Consider the following 17,290-nt stretch of genomic DNA (forward strand, 5'->3'; position numbering starts at 1 on the left):
GGTAGATGCATCCATCATTGTAAATACATAGTATTGAACGGAGTTATGAAAAATGCAGTGTAAATGTGTATATATTGGGAAGCTGCTTAGTAAATTTCAGTTTTGGCTGAATTTCTATGCCACAGATTCAGAACTCCTGGCCAACAGGCTCCTTTTGTCTGCCTGTATGATGTTACACTGATGAGTTCTGAGCACCAAGAAACAAACTGTACAATCCATAGCCTGCTCCCCAGACTAGTGCTCCAACTAGCTCCCGCCACCCACACAGCAGCTTCAGTCAGGAGATGATTGTAAGCAAAATAAAGGTGTATGCAGCAGTAAAAAGCTACGGGTTTCAGCTTTAAGTTCCAGGATTCATGTTTTGGAAGAGGCAATCCCCCTGTTTTTAATACAGCTGGAGGATCCTTCCTCTGAGAAACAACTACTCAGAGCTGCTCTGCATGCAAATCCCACTGTGCTGCTCCAGAAGCACCCACACCAGCCTTACTGTACAGCTGAGGAAAGCCTAAAGAAGTGTAGCAGCTTTGCTGATGAAATTGAATTAACTACCAAGATTTTAAAAACAGATTAAAAAAAAAAAGAAATCAGACCACAGGCTGAGATGGGCTTGTTCAGCCTGGAGAAGGGTCCAGGGAGACCTCAGAGCAGCTCCCAGTACCTATAGGGGACCTACAAGAAAACTGGAGAGGGACTTTTTTAAAAGGCCCTGTAGTGACAGTAAAGAGGGAGTAGCTTTAATCTGAAGAAAGATTCGGATTAGACATTATGAAGAAATTCTTCCCTGTCAGGGTGCTGAGGCACTGGCACAGATTGTCCAGAGAAGCTGTGGCTGCCCCATCCCTGGCAGCGTTCAAGGCCAGGTTGGATGTGGCTCTGAGCAACCTGGTCTAGCAGAAGGTGTCCCTGCTATGGCAGGGAGGTTGGAACTAAATGAGCTTTAAGGCACCTTCCGACTCAAACCATTCTGTGATTCTATTACATATGAAGACATATTCTGCATGACGCTACTCACACATAGTAACATCTACTATTATCCTGGTGAATGCCGATGGAGAACAACCCTCTAGGGCCAAGCATCAGCACCCGGACGGTGAGCTCTAGGGAGGACTAGGGACACGGCACAGCCCTGCCTCTTCTCAGCTGCCAGCAGCCACTTCCACTGGAGCCGAGAGCGCCCTGCTAACGCAGCACACTGCCCTCAGGCAGCGGCGCAGCCCCGCAGCCCAACCTAAAAGCGCCCCACTTCAGACTCGCTTACGACCAACGCAAGTCTAACAATCAGAACGGAGCCACGCCGGACCCCGCCTCAGGGAGGCGGTGCTAACGCTGCGCCTGCGCAGGGTCCTCACCGCCCAGCGCCCCGCCCCGCCCCACGCCGCGTGTCAACGCGGGAGCGGGGACAGCGCCGCTATTTGTTCGGCGTCAGCCGCTGATTAGTCTGTGTGCTGACCAATAGCCCAACGGTGAGGGCACAGCACAGCCAGTAGGAGCAAGGCAGGCCGCGCGTGGGCGGGGCGCTGTGCACGCCGCGGCTGAGGGGTCTGTGGGAGCCGGCTAGCGTGTTGGCTGGTGTCGGTCCGTGTTCCTCATGGCGGGTTGGTCACCGCCGCCAGCCCTCCTTCTCATTGTCCTCCTGTGTGCCCGGCCGTGCCGCTGCGGCAGGCCTCCAGCCTCTTCCCAGGCCGTGACGGCCCGGCTGGCGGCGAAGTGGCCGGCGACCCCACTGCTACTGGAGGCGAGGTGCGTGCAGCCTCCTCCTCCTTCTGCTACTGCTTTCCTTGGCCGCCGCGCGGGGCCGTTAGGCCGCGGCGGGGAGCAGCGGCGATACCGCCCCTGGCTATTTCCTGGGGGGCTGAGGGGAGTGGAGGAGGGAGGGGCCCTGTCCTCTCTCCGCTGCGCGGGCTGAGGGGGAAGGTGGGCCCCTAGAAAGGGGTGGCTGCGATTCCCTCCTCTCTTGCTCTGTCAGTCTTTCTACAACTCGTTTGGTATAAGGCTTAACTGTTGTCTCCAATGTTACGGCTAGTGCTGACGGGCTTTCCCACTTTTTGAGTGTGCTGTTTAAATTGCTTTGCATTTAGCCTGAGGAGGAGATGCAGTTGCCCAGTCTGCACAGTCGCTACCTTCCACTGAGTAACAGTATCTCTGTATCTTGCCCGAATTAGTTTACTTTCACCCACTGATTTAGTATTTGTAAAGGTACTAGTGAAGATGTAGTAGTTAACCCCCCCTGCAGTACTGCATCCAGCTCTCGAGTCCTCGCTATAGAAGATGTGGGACCTGTTGGAGAGGGTCCAGAAAAGGGCTGCAAAAATGATCAGAGGGACACAACGCCTCTCATAAGGAGACAGCCTGAGAGAGCCTGAAGAAAGCTCTGGGAAGACCTTATGGCCTTTCAGTTCTTAAAAGGGACCTGTAAGAAAGATGAGGAGAGACTCGTTAGCAGGGCCTGTTTCGATAGGATTAGGGGTGATGGTTTTAAACTAAAAGAGGGGAGATTCAGGCTGGATGTGAGAAAGAAATGTTTTACAGTGAGGGTGGTAAAACACTGGCAGAGGTTGTCCGCAGAGGTGGTTTATGCACCATCCCTGGAGACATTCAAGACCACCCTGGATGTGGTTCTGGGCAACTTGATCTAGTTGAAGATGTCCCTGCTCATTGCAGGGAGGTTGGACTAGACGAGCTATGAAGGTCCCTCCCAACCCAAACTGTTCTCTGAGTCTGTGATTTCAAAATAGGAACTGAAAATGTTTTCCAGTATTACATGTTTGTGGCTCCTCTGCCAATTTGGTTTAAAATCTTTTTGATTTGATTTTTAAACTTATTTGCTGCTGTTTGGAGAACTCCCATGAAAGGGAGAGCTGCAAGCTTCTGTAATCAAAGGAGTGGCAAACTTCCAAAGTAAAGATTAGGAAACAATACACTCATGCTAGCAAGTTGATCTTTTTGGCAGACTTAAGGAGGGAGAAGAAAAGCAGTTGATGTGCCCTTAAGAAAAAACACAAAATTAAAAGAGTGTTACCGGTAAATGCAAGAGTGGGATTTGGAATAAAACATTACCTTTTATGCCTTGTAAGGATTAACCAATTTTTGGCAAGAGTTTCAGAGACTAAAGACCTCCCTTGCATAGCAAAATAGACATTGTCATTGATAACAGCCTGTAATTTAATTAAAACCTATCACTTGACAGAGCGTGTGTTACCATTTTTGTATTTACCCACTACTAAATAAAGTTTGTTCACTGAATTGATTTTATTTCTAACTATATTGGAATATCTGTGGAAAAATAAAGTGCAAAATTGTGTTTATTTCTGCATGGAGGATATTTTGCTTGCTTCACAGCTCTGATTGTTGAGTTCAGATTGGCAGTATTTTGTTCAAAATTTGTTTTATCCAAAATACACTACTGTTCACTGTTTTATGCTACAGGGATTTTAGATGGTCATCAAATACTCAACACTTGGTTGTTGTTGGGCATTTGTTATTTTAAACAACTGAAGTTTTTACTGTGGTACATCTTTGGACAAATGCAACCTATGGACAATTCATTTTTATTTTTAAACAGTGAATTTATTGCAGAAGATGATAATGAGAAGTTTTGGCAGTTCTTGGAAACTGTACGAGAATTAACAGTTTATAAGCAAGGAGGTAAGTTAAACAGCATGCTAGCTTTAGCTTGCACTGTATCTAACTTTTAAACATCAAGCTAACTTATTAACTAGTTCCAGTCAGGTAAAGCCTAACTTTTCCACTGTTGCTAACTAGGTAGTTTTCTTTCCGAAAGCTGTAGCATATTTTCCCCTGAGAGCTCTACCTATAAATGAGTTCTGAAAGCCAGGAAAACAAGATGGACTGAACTGTTACAACATGGAAGAGAAGTGTAAAGATTAAAAATACTTACTTTCTTACATGACTCGGCAAGAGCTTATAGGATATACAGACTTCATGTTTTGTGTAAGGTGGATGTTTGTAGGGGGAGAGAATCCCACAAATAACTAAAATGAGAATGCTAGCTAAAGGAAAAAACAAAAAGAATGGTCAAAAAAAGGTTTTGTACTTGTAGGTGGCATAGAGACTTTTCTGTTGTCAATATTGGTGTTTCAGAATAAATATTTATCACTGTCAAAGTAAGATTAAAAACACCCTGCCTGATTAGACAGAAGAATATTAAGTTTGCAGAGAAGAAAAAAGCACAAAATGCAGCAAACAAAACATAAGTGAGCCACCTCAGAAGATGCCTTGGAAAGCAGTTTACTGGAAATGCCCGTGGTAATCAGAAACTTGGAAACCTACCAGGCTTTACAAGAGGTTGGTGAATATTAGACCTACTTGGTAGGTCAATAGATAAACAAGGCGAAAAGAGCTTCTAAAGAAGGTAAGGCTATTTCATTTTGCTCTTTACTTCAGAACAGTACAGCTCCTTAGGCATGAGTGGGAAGACCTAACACTACTACTAGAAGAGACTTAGGTAAGTTGAATGTTACGTTAATAGCCAGAAGCTAATAAATTGTAGAAAGATTATGTGGGAAATGGCAGTGAGATTGCAGAACTGAATCCTTGTTGTGAACATAGGAGTATGTTATGAACAAGGTCTGTCCCTACTCCCTCTATCTTTGGCTTCCTAATAGAAAGGTATAGAGAAGATTAAAACAGACCCTTCATGAAGGTACAAAGTGATATGAAAAAAAGCCATGTGCACAAGTTGAAACATGGAGATTTTGATTAGATACTATGGAAAATGTTTCTGCCATGGAGTTGAGTAAACACTGGAACAGGCTGCCCCTGTGAAAGGAGGGTGTGGAATCTGTTCCCGGAGACACTCAAAACTGCTGCACAAGGCCCTGAGCAGCCTTATCTAGCTTTGAAATTAGATGTCCTCCAAGTAAAAGTTTGGATGAGGTGATCTCCATAAGCGACTTTGGCTTGAATTACTATTTTGTTTTGTTTTTTTTTTTTTTCTTTGAATGGTTTAGATGCAGTTGGTACAGCCCTTGAGACAAGGCTGATGTATTAGATGATGTGTCAGGGGTTTTTTTATCAGCATCCATCTCTTGTCTGCCTGCTTGGATCATGCTTTCCAAGGAATGTGAAGCTTAGTGACATTTATTATTGGTGACAGAGATGTCTGTTGAAATTAGCTGTTAGCTACATGCTTTACCTACTTCATTTGGATAAACTCTGTGTGACTGAGAATAAATAAATTACCAGCAGGATGATTTGCATGGCCCATCTTGCCAATGAAGTATTAGATGCTGGTAGGGGGGAGCCTTGAGAATGTACTAAAATAGTACTTTAATTAAGCATATGAAGCAATTGGTGTGTATTTTTATCATTATGGCCAAAAGACTCGTATATTTATAATGCAGGAAAACTTAAAAGTCTGTGACCAAGCTGTTTTCCTAAAAGTCAAATTCATAGCTGGGGTAGGATTATGCAGGCGGACCGATGCTTTTTATGAACAGGATGAGAAGGAAAGATTCTGTTTTATAGGAAAAGAAAGTGGTTATTCAATGACAAAAATCAGATCAATTTGATTCTTCCAACTGAAGAGTATCTTACTGAAGTCAATGTACCAAATATGAAATAGCATCATACTTACCTAGCAATAGTTAAGTTACTTTCAGTGGGAAACCTGCATTAGACATTTGAAATAAAATGGTCAGCTAGAGTGAAGAATAGTGATCCTCAAATACCGGAGTGGTACAGTTGCTGAAAGGTGTGTAACACTATACTTCTGGGAAGAAGTTGGTTCTCTGGATGGTATGGAATGGGTTCTGTCTTTGATGATGCATGTCGAGCCACACTGATGTAGAGGGATGTTCATGGTGCATTAGGGCTGGAGTAACAAGCAAATTAAATTGGTTGGGCCCATTGCCTTCTCACTTCTGGATCATGTCAAGAGTAGATAGGCTAGATAACTGAGAAATAAAAGCATTATTGTTTTTAAATAGAAACATTTTAATAGAAGGAGAAGAATTACTAGATTTGAAGCTGAAAAACTGAGTTTATAGGTGAATTGGATTATGGATTTGTATCCCAACCCACTGTTGAGTATTTCAGAAGAGTCACAAAGTATTAAAGCCAAAAGGCAACTTAAAAAATCAGATACGGTGTCTTTTTTTATTCTTTTAAATCATCCTTTGATGATTTCTAATCTGTTGCTTATCAGTTTTCAGAACTTGTTATTTTAAATTTAAAATAGTCAAATCAACATCTGTTGTTAACTTGCTCATTTAAAATATTTGGCCTTAGCGAATTAGGTCTAGTAATGGTCTGGTTAGCTATGATACTTGTAACAGTTTAATGGATTTGGTAGGAAATGTGGACATGGAATTTTGTAAAGCATTTAGTCTTGTGATGTGTTTGGTTGTTTCAGCATTTTCTTTCATATGAACTCAAATCAACTTGGAAATCATTGCGATTATACAATATGGAAAACATCAGAAAATTATGGGATACGCTATTAAATTAGAATGCGGTATTTGGGTAGCATGGACAGCATTGTGTATCTATACTTAATATGCAGTTTACTTTCTGCCAGGCTCATGGAAGATTTGGAAATGCAGATGATGATATTTTGATGTATGTTATAAAGAAATCAAAACCACAAAAACTTCATATTATAAACCAGTACAGTTACAAAATGCAGGAGATTGTATTTTAAATGTGCTACTGCTTTTGTATTTCAGAAGGTTAATTTAGGAACACAGAGTGAAGGTAAATAGCCAGTTTCCTGCCAACTAATTATGAGTGTTCACAGTCTTTCCAAGTGGTTCATTTTCCATATTGAATTTTCAGCAGCCTCTTAAATACATTTTTAAAAATCCTCAAAAAAAAACCCCACCAAAAAAAAACCCAATACAGACATATTAATAGGGAAACCAGTTTCTCTGAAGAAAATCTAACAGTATATTACATACAGGCAAAAATAATGCAAATTATTTGTTATAGGCTAGAAGATTATGCATTATTCATAACCAAATTATGTATTTTTTATGTACGTATCAACCTTAAAGGTTCAAGAGTAATTCATTTCACAAGCATGGAACTTCCATAATAATCATACAATAAAATTAAGTATTGCCTCTCTGCTGGCATCTTGCTTAAATGTCATAGGGATTTGACTGGCCACTGATTGCTTGAACTGCTGTTACCTGGAATCTCCAGCTCTCTGGCTGATCTATAGATACAGATACACATCTCTACAGCAGTATCTAACATCACAGGTAGATTAAAAATAGTGGTGAGGATGGTCATAAAAGGAAAGTAAAGATCTGTATCACAGATAGTAAATACTGATATTTAAGTATGAGTCTGTTGAGCTAGCTGTTCATTTCTTGTAGTCAATCTCACTAATTTCACTACAGGGGTTGAGAGAGCTATTCAGCTGACAAATTTAGGCTGCTTTAGAATGAGCTATGTAGCTGTTCAGGTTTTGTTGGCTGCTAGGCTATATCTCTGTTGGCTAGAAGGGAAGTTTACAGATATGTAGCTTGTACACATGTTTATATGTCTGGAGTTGTATCCTAGTAATGTTGTCTATTTTTAAATCAACTTTGTTAACGAATTTAGTGATAATATGCAGCATTTTATGACCAGAAACGTTTGTTTCTGTAATTCTCTGTAACAGCCAAAGAAATTTACTGTGACTTCTGCTTTTTGGCATAGAGTGCAATATTAGAATGTACCTGGAGGGCAAGTAGTTATCAAGTTTCAAGGAGCAAATACTCTGTAAAAATAATTTGCAAAACTGAAACAATAGTTCTGTATGTAACTTTTAAAAATTTGTTTTGCATTAGGTGTATTGCTTAGCATTTGATATCTATTAATTTACCTTGCTGAAGTTTAAAATACAGTTGTAGCCTGAAAGAAGCCAGCAATGTTAATGTAAGTTGAAGTAGAAGGGGTAGATGCATGATTTGGTAAATGTGACATTGTCAATATGTTATACCATCATTTTTGAAGGCATGTGATGAATTATCTTTTTCATATTAAAGTCATCGTCTTAATCGTCTTGTAGAGCAAAAATATCATCTCTACAACAGTGAAAGTAGAGCTGGAATTTGTAAGCCAAAGAATTTAAAGACTTGCAGTAAAAATATTTTATTGAGGGGGTATTTTAGAGTTGTATGTTTAATAGCTGTTCATTGTGTTCAATAGGATGTTATTTGGGGCTGAGTGGAGAGGTAGAAATTTCAGATCCAGTTTTTATTCTCCAATGTCAGACACTTAAGATTCAACTAGACAGGGTGCTGGGACATGTAGTCTAGGTCATGCTTGCCTGGAAAGGCTGGACCAAGATGATCCTTGAGGTCCCTTCTAACCTGGTACTCTATGATTCTGTGATTATTTTTGTGGAGATAACTTGAAGAAAACTTGAAAGTATAGTTACTGGAAAGATGTTTCATTGTGGAAGTATTTGCCCCTCCCAGATCTTTTTGCATTCACTGCTTGGAATGTGTGAAGACAAATTTATCTTATTTTAGTTCTGCCAGGGCTGTATGTAGGTTTAGAAAACATAGAAGAGATGGGGTTTTCATCCGTTGAGTGTAATGTTAGACAGTGATGATCATATATAATTTATGGAAAGGCAGCTTTCTGGCAATGCAGATCGTACCCTTTTGTGACTGTAGATTTTTTTTATTTTTCTAGTGAATTACAGCAAACTCAGCCTTTCCAAAGAAGGAAGAAAAGGTTGAAAGGGGATCCTAGAGACTTCAAGAACAAATGCAAGTTAGGGATTGCAAAGAGGAAAGTGACAGGATAGGAAATGCTTAATTGTGAAAATCATATATAGGACTGCTGGGAGCACTTAATGGGTATTTCCAGAACTATGGCCTGCATAGCTATTGTATGCAGTCTCATATTTTGCTGGAAATTTTAATTGCTGCACTCGTCATTTGATACGAGTACTTCTGGGATCTCCAGCATCCAAGGCAGGTAAATTCTGACAGGTTAAATCATATGAGATTATTTTCACACTGTGTAAAAATTTTGTGCCACTTTGGACCCCTGAAGGGGTTTCCTACTCATATGATCATTTCCCTTTCACAACAGGAGCATCTTAGAGTAAGGTGTTGACCTAAGGACACAGATAAATTCAAGCTGGACAGCCAGAATGGTTCATTCCCACAGCTTACTTTCCCTTTGCTACAAATTTTCACCTTTATAGGAGAACATTTGAATTATGTGTGAAAAAGATTTTGAATCACTTGAATCACAAGTTTCCTGGTAGCATCTACCAAGTAAAATACATGCTGACTACCTATATTTGGGGAGGCATAAATTGGCAGTTCTGGAGTGCTTCATGCCTGTTTCAACTGTTCCCCCTATGGGAGAGCAACCTCTGGAACAGGGATGGTGCGCAATGCTTGATATGGTCACAGCTTTGGTTCTCTGACTCGAATTTGCTTTCAAGAATATCATATCATACAGTGTATACAGCTTGATTTAAAGTTTTGGTGAGCATTATTCCTTAAACAGATCCAGGTCTTTTTCACAACCTGATGAAACTGCATTGCAGCCTCTTTCTAATTCACTTCTTTGCCTCACCCGCCAAAGGCTACATGAGAATATTCACTTGAATTTGCCTCTAAAAGAAGAAATGAACGCGAATTATTTCTCATGTATTTAACTAATGTTCTTTATTATCACTTCTGTCATTCCCAAACACCATCCACCTTCCTTGTTGCTTGGAGTCCTAATTTTGTCCTTAAGAATGCGAGATACGTATGGAGGAGGGAAGCAACTTCACATGTTACATCCACTCTCAAATTCTTGTTTATCATGTATCCTTAAGGAAGAAATAGGCTGTGTGAGAGTAGCCTAAAGAGTGTCACCTTTGCAAGATTTTTATTTATGTAAGTTGCATAGCAGGAGTGTTCCAAGACTAAGGGTGAGGAAATAATTTGTAAGATAATGTTTGAATGTAAGTAACCTTCAGAATATGCATTAAAAGGGTAGCATAAGCTTGACAAAAATAAATCGGTAAGAAAATTCAAGATTTTCTGTATGGGTCTGCAGAGATACTTTGTTGTCTTGCATGGATTTTTATATTGCTAAAAATGATTTACATGCTAACTAGTGCTTTTGTGTTTACTGTTGTTGTATTTGTGTTGCATTTGGCCTTTCAAATTGGTAGCAAAGGAAACAATTATCAGTGAACAACATTCAAGATACTTAACTGTCAAGCAGTGCTAACATAATATTTTCTCTCATGTATCACAGATAGATATGCCACATTATTTATGGCTAAATATTAAAAGTATGTCTTTTTATTTTTTTTAATTCAACAGATTCAGAACATTCCTATTACAATTTAATCCTGAAAAAAGCAGGACAATTTTTATCCAATTCGCAAATCAATCTACTGAAGTTTGCACTTTCGATACGGGCATATTCTCCAACTGTTCAGATGTTTCAGCAGGTGATTATATTATCTGATATATTTGGTTCATGATTTTATGTGGTATTTTGGCTGCAGAGTAGAGAATGTTTATTATTACAGTTCTGTAAAATATATGCCAACAGTATTTGCAATCAAACATGATCCGTTTATAAAAGTGATGCCTGATAAGCTGGTTATATTTATGCAAATATCCATGTTTAATTGTATGGATAGCATTATTTTCAAGGTAGGATTTTTGGAACTGTTCATTGTTGAAACTCAGATCGTGGGGAATTCTTGCATTGCTTTGAATAAGCCTGTGGGAATTCAGACATTTTCAAATTAGGAAATTTCCTATAGCTTCAAGTGATTTATATTTGTTCTTTAGTGGACATCTCATCTCTCATTATTTCAGTATTGGAAGTGTTGAAAGACTAGTCAAATACCTGGTTTGTTTGTGAAAAAGTGTGAGGACGTAATTTCACTGTGCCTCTAGCCTAAAATTGCTTCTCCTCCTTTTAGCAATGCCACCTTCAAGATAAAGTGAGAAATCCATATTTCTAAAAGGTTGTAAGCTGTAATAAAGTTAGGAGGGTTTGCAAGTGTTCTCTGGAGCAATATCATCATCTCAGACTCGTGTCTTTCCATTTTTATCTTTCAGCTTGTGAATCCAGAGTCATTGATAATGCATACTATTCCCACTTTACATGGGAATAGCTGAATAAAGTTTAAAAAAAAAAGAAGGCAGGAGGGTGGAGTAGGAAGGGGAGAGAGAACCAAAGCTGAGATTAATTGTTTGGGATTTACTGGTTAGCACTCAAACCTTTGTACATCAACATGATTGCTGATAGTGACTAAAATGAAAAATACCTCCGAGTACAGCATGTCATTTCACCTTTGGAGGTTTCTCAGCCCTGTCTTTACAGAACATAAATAGACTTAGATTTTCTGGAGTGTGACTGCATTTGATAGACCACATCTCACAAAGGTTATAAGGTCTTAATCTTGTAATATTTTTCACATGTACCCAATTTTGAATGAGCTTAATTAGAAGTACAACTCAATGACAGCTGATCAGTTATTTTAATCAAAGGGATGTGAGTTTAAGATGAAGTGCAATCAGAGCATTCTGGTTGAGTATAATTGTTGACATATTAGATTGCAGCTGATGAACATCCACCAGAAGGCTGTACTGCATTTGTGGTTATCCATGAGAAGCACACCTGTAAGACTAATGAAATAAAAAAGCTACTGAAGAAGGCTACTAAGAGGTAAATTGAATGATTTGTTTTAAGAGGAAAAATAGATTACTGAAGTGGAAAATGTGTTATTGCATATATACTTGTAGTATTTTGAAATTTCATGTTCTACTTACTTGATAATGCCAAGCCCATAAATACCAGTTTACTGGATATTTAAAGACTTACCCATTTAGGGTATGTGTTATTTTAAGAGTTACTTTTGGTTTTGAAATACTTTAAACACTCATGAGTATTCATCAATCGCCATAGAATTATTTAGTTTGGAAAAGATTTGTAATATGGAGTCTGACTGTTAACCTAGCACTGCCAAGTCAGCTGTGTCCCTGAGTGCCACATCCACATCCCCCAGACACCTCCAGGGACAGTGACTGAACCACTTCCCTGGGCACCCTGTTCAATGCTTGACAAGTCTTTTGGTGAAGAGATTTTTCCTAATACCCAATCTAAACCTCACCTAGTGCAGCTTGAGGCTGCTTCCTCTCATCCTGTAATTGTTACTAGGGAAAAGAGACTGACACCCACCTCACTACAACCTCCTTTAGTGTAGTTGTAGAGAGCGATAAGGTCTCCTCTGAGCCTCCTTCTCTGAATCAAAGTACAGTTTTAAAATTATAGAGCTTTGTTTCTCTAACTACATGGATATTTTCATATTTCTTTTCCCTGGTATGACATAGTCATGTTTGAGCTAGTGTACTTTCTATACAAACTTAACCATTTAATGCATCTCAGACAGTACTTCTGCTGACAGACCTTTCTACATAGTCGGTGCCACTGGGTTATAAGGACTTGGTAGAGGAGCCTGTCTCAGCTGGCATAACCTTTCCTCGCCTTGTGCTTGACTTTGCACCTGTCAAGTATTTTTGCAGGCTTTGTCCTGTGGAAGCAAGCATCAGTCCAGCATGAATCTGTATCATGAAGTCAAATATGTAGAACCTATTAAAATAACAAATCTTAAGATAATGAAAGCAAAATGTTTAATTTCTATTTTAAAAACTTAATAATTTGTATTTTTTCAAGACCTGTATGTAACATTTTTTTGATTGGTTAGTTAGGGTTTTTTTTTTTCCGGCAGTGGTCAAAGTCACCGTTAGTGTCCATACCACTTCATGCAGTTATGTAGAATGGAAAGATTATTTAGTAGGGCATATTTCTTGGATTTTCCTTTCTATCAAATACAAACTGGGGAAAAAAGTGAAAACTTATGAATTTGTCTCTTTGGGGATGGTTGCTTCTGAAAACAGTTTTATGTTCAGGTGTTATTTGTGGTATTTTCTGAGTCCACTGACAGAATTACAACCTACTAAAGCATTGTCTTTTACTTATTCAATAGCCATGGTTTTTGCAAAAACACTTCACTTCTAGTTTGCAATGTCCTATTTTTGACTATTACATTCTGCCTCTCTTATATTCTAACATAAATTATTTGTACTATATTTTTGCCTTTAAAATTACATTGAATTCTTCTGGTCATATATTAAGGCATTATGAGATCTTAACATTTTATCACTATTCTAAAGCCATTAACTGGATTCAGCACATTTTCCTTTCTGGAGATACAGTCCGCACGTTTACAAGATTCTGGAAAATCACAGGACTAAACAATAGAACCCTGAAGTATTCAGAATTGAAAGAGTTAACACTTCTAGAAATCATTAACTTCAAGAAATCATAACAGAACTGAAGTGCTTTCTCTTAAATTGCGCTGGTGGTTTGGGTAGTTTTGTGTGCACCACTCATTCCAACCTTCAGAGCTGCAGGGGCAAAATCTTGATCAATTTCTTCTCCTCCCCACCCCAAAAGTAGTTGTGTCACTCAAATAGTTACAATTCCTGGAGCTAGACTTTGAGGAAAACATGTTCACCTTCAGGTAATTGTTTCCATTATTATTTCCAGTGATACTCTGAGTAGTAGATGTGTTTCACTTGTTCTGGAGATGTTTAGCCTAGGTGATATAGATAGGGCTCTGCTCCTGTTCTTCCTTTTCAGTGTGGTGAACAGTTGATACATGAGACAGTGTGCCATCTCACTGTTCAGTCCTCTAAGCCAGTCATTCATTCCCTCTGTGACTTTTATGAAAAGAGATATTTTTGTTTTATTGATTCCCTTTTTTATTTGAAAGTTTTCCTTCGTGTTTCACTTTGTTTTAATGTCTTCTCTCTGTCATGACTTCCACTTAAGCCAGGCCAACTTAAGCTAGGCTTTCAGTTGTGTCCGAAAGTTCCATATCAGAGGAGGACACTAGAAGTGTTCTATTTTTAGGGATAGCAGTTTCAAATCTCACTGAAAGGGAAAGAAAAGGCTTACAGCATTATTTTGTGCAGATCCATCAGCTCAACCGGAGATCGAGGAAGTCTCAGGTACTTTGGACTCAGGAGTGCCCTAAGAGTTTGTATGTGAAGATCAAGGTTTTGCTTCATTTAGTCCTTTATGCAGCAGCTACTGTGATTTTGTTGCAATGGATTGCATGGCTGTGATTGTGTTTTGTGTGGAGGTGCAGTAGGTTTTATATTTGCCACAGGAGAATCTGCTATTAAATGGTTGAGATTACTTATCTCTCTAACAGTCCAAAATACAACACTAAGATTTACAGGGCTTTTGCTGCCAAGAGCAAAAGCATTGATAGGAGTCACATTTTGCTCAAAACAGTCAGTGCCTCAGATGGCTTGTCAGTATGCATGTCTGCTGTCTTCTGTCCATCATATTCCTTCTGCATCCCATGTTGGCAGCTATCTAGGAAAGTGTATAGTCGCCTGTACTACCCTAGTAACTGGTTAGTGAGTGCTGAGCTCCACTTACATGTTTAGGGTTGGTTTTAATAAATTTTTTTTGGCTGCCCAGCTGCAGTTCTGTCCTTTTCAGGCAGCCTTCTCATGAGAATGAATCTCTTATAGCAGGAAACTAGCTTTCAGCGCTATCAGTTTCTTCTCACTACTCTTCGCTGTTGATGAGAAACAGAGAACAGAGGCTTATCTTGGACTTACAAGAGCTGAATACTTTAATTCTCCAATCCAAGATCATTATGGTAGCCTTATGGAGTGTTATTTTACTGCAGCACTTATTGTCAGTGAAGTCTGTTCATGATGGTAAAAAATGCTTCCTTTGAGGCTGTCAGTGTTCAAGAAAATCCTGGCAGCACTTTGTACCCATCTTCTGAGAACAGGAGTAATTTTTTCTGCTGTAGGTGACTAGTTAGGGAAAGAGAAGCTTCCTTGATTTGGGTTTTCAGCTGTCTAAAAGTGACTGTGGCAGTCTCTCTGCATATGAGAAGGAAATTGCAAAAATCGCATCCCATGTTATGCTTTCACTGTGGCAAATCTGGACCAGTTCTTGAACAGAGCTTACTCATTCAAGTATTGTTTCGCACTCCCTGATGTCACCTGGTTTGCCTTGTCCTGCGATGACAAAAGGAAAGCTTGTCTGATACTTCTGTGACGCGTGGCTGCATGCACCCAAGCTAATTCTCAAACCAGGCCCCTTCTTTTGTCTCTGCCTTACAGATGTGGTCTTCAATTGCATATCTACCAATCTACATAGGATGTTGACGTTAAGGCCCTGAGAAACCTGATACAAATTGGTTTTGCTTTGAATGAAAGTTTGGAGCAGATGGCCTCCAACGGTCCTTTGCAATGTAAATTATTCCATGATTTTATATTCCATGATCTTATTGAAGATATTCCTAAACTGTGTTCTGGTCATGCGTTTCCAGTATGACTTTCAGTGAGCATCTGCTACACACATTTCTGTAGTGTGTGTTGGATGAGAGTTTCTGAACTTGCTTCTGAGAGGTTTGGAGGAAGTTCACTGGTCTTTCAAGTGTGACTATACAAAGGCAACTTTGAAAAAGAAGTGTACTCATCAAAAATTAGCACCTTGAGTAAATTATTCAACCATATCCTCTGTTCCTTTTTCATCTTTCCTAAGTGTCCTGGTTCTGGCTGGGATAGGGTTAGTCTTCTCCCTAGTAGCTGGTGCAGTGCTGTGTTTTGGCTTTAGTCTGAGAACAATGCTGCTAACATATGGATGTTTTAGTTGTTGCTCAGTGCCACTTGCCCTGACCAAGGACTTTTCAGTTTCCCACACTCCACCAGTGAGGAACGGTACAAGAAGCTGGGAGGGAGCAGAGACAGGACAGTTGACCCAAACTAGCCAAAGGGGTATTTCATACCACAGCACATCATGACCAGTGTATAAACTTGGGGGGATTGACTGGGAGGTGCTGATCTCTCCTCAGGCACAGGCTGGGCATCGGTCAGTGGGTGGTGAGCAATTGTAGTGTGCATCACTTGTCCTTCTTGGGCTTTATTCCTTTCTCTTTTTTTTTTTTTTTTACTAATAATAATTGATACAGTTATTATTTTACTTTATTTCAATTACTAAGCTGCTCTTATCTCAACCCGTGGGTTTTACCTTTTTCTGATTCTTCTCACCATCCCAGCTGGGGTTGTGAGTGAGCAAGTGGCTGCATGGTAATTAGTTGCTGTTAAACCATAGCATGAGGTTTTATTCAAAAGATGTTTGCAGTCATCTAAAAAATCACTGCAGGTATAGACGGCATAACTTTTCTTGTCCTGGCTTTCAGTGGGGAAAGTAGGTAGTCAAAATTTGCAAAATTAATTAACAGAGCTTGATGGTGTTAGAGAAAGATAACCTCAGTTAGTTTCCATGGGTGTAAGCAGCTGTCTCAAACTTCACTGATTATCCTTCTGCTACTCTGTTCCTCACTGATTGCTTTGTACATCTCTAATAGATGTAATGAATCATTTAAATTAAAAGCTTCAAGCTGTAACTGTTGCACAAATCTCCAAGTGCTATGCTTTTCATTTGCTCTTTATGTTGTGATTTGGTAAACTATATAAAATTATTTATAGTTGACTCTGATTTTTCAGTTTCTTAGACTTTGATTTGCAGATTTGGTGTTCTAAGTTAGTTTGTGAGTAATCATGATTATTTTGTGCCAATTTTAACAAGGTTTGTATATTTTTAGCATTATTAGATTTGTCAATTATGACGTAGGAAAACTGCCACTGTTATTTTTGTTTCCTGAATATATAGTATCATGATTCTTTGTTTTAAAACCAGACCCAGGCCATATCTTTTTAAGGGAGATCATAAATTCCCAACTCTCAAAGAGGGTGGCCCAGTGGTTATTCTTTATGCAGAAATGGGCACGAAAGACTTCGTCAAATTCCACCGGATTTTGTCTGAGAAGGCGCAAAAGGAGGAAATTGTTTATGTTCTCCGGCATTATGTTCAGGTATGCTATTCAAATTAATGTTGATTCAGTAAGCTGTTAGTGTTCTCTCTTTATTTTGCTTGGTTTTTTGGCAGAACACGTTTTCTACATTTCCTTTTCCATTTGCCTAAATTGTATGCAATATATGTTCTCTTTTTAAAGCTTCCCAGGTGAAGTGATTCACTTAATATAAACTTTGAAGCTAATAAAACATTATAATACTACCTAATTCTGTATGCAAGCACTGTTTGCATCACTAATTGATCTTGAAATATGTCTTTTTGCATTCTATGTCTAGATTTTCTATGTTGTACAAAGATCTTGGATGACTCTTGGTGCAGGAGGCTGAACGTATTAGTATTAGAAAATCAAGTTTAAAAATAATTAATTGTACTTATAATTTTCTGTGTT

The 17,290-nt window shown here is 39.2% G+C and overlaps 1 protein-coding gene across 1 annotated transcript in view; it reads left to right on the top strand.

Annotated features, from left to right (window-relative positions):
• The first annotated feature begins 1,582 nt into the window (after positions 1-1,582).
• UGGT2 (UDP-glucose glycoprotein glucosyltransferase 2) overlaps positions 1,583-17,290 on the top strand; it is an 86,110-nt gene continuing 70,402 nt past the window's right edge. Inside the window, exons 1-5 of the mRNA XM_057401146.1 lie at positions 1,583-1,740; positions 3,563-3,645; positions 10,293-10,423; positions 11,543-11,655; positions 16,726-16,900. Of these exons, the coding sequence (XP_057257129.1) occupies positions 1,589-1,740; positions 3,563-3,645; positions 10,293-10,423; positions 11,543-11,655; positions 16,726-16,900 (654 nt within the window). The 5' untranslated portion in view covers positions 1,583-1,588. The remainder of the gene's footprint in view (positions 1,741-3,562; positions 3,646-10,292; positions 10,424-11,542; positions 11,656-16,725; positions 16,901-17,290) is intronic.

Source organism: Pezoporus wallicus, unplaced genomic scaffold (genome assembly GCF_028554395.1).
Source record: "Pezoporus wallicus isolate ANWC-B61680 ecotype Strahan unplaced genomic scaffold, APGP_CSIRO_Pwel_v1 contig_6944, whole genome shotgun sequence".
NCBI lineage: Eukaryota > Metazoa > Chordata > Aves > Psittaciformes > Psittacidae > Pezoporus > Pezoporus wallicus.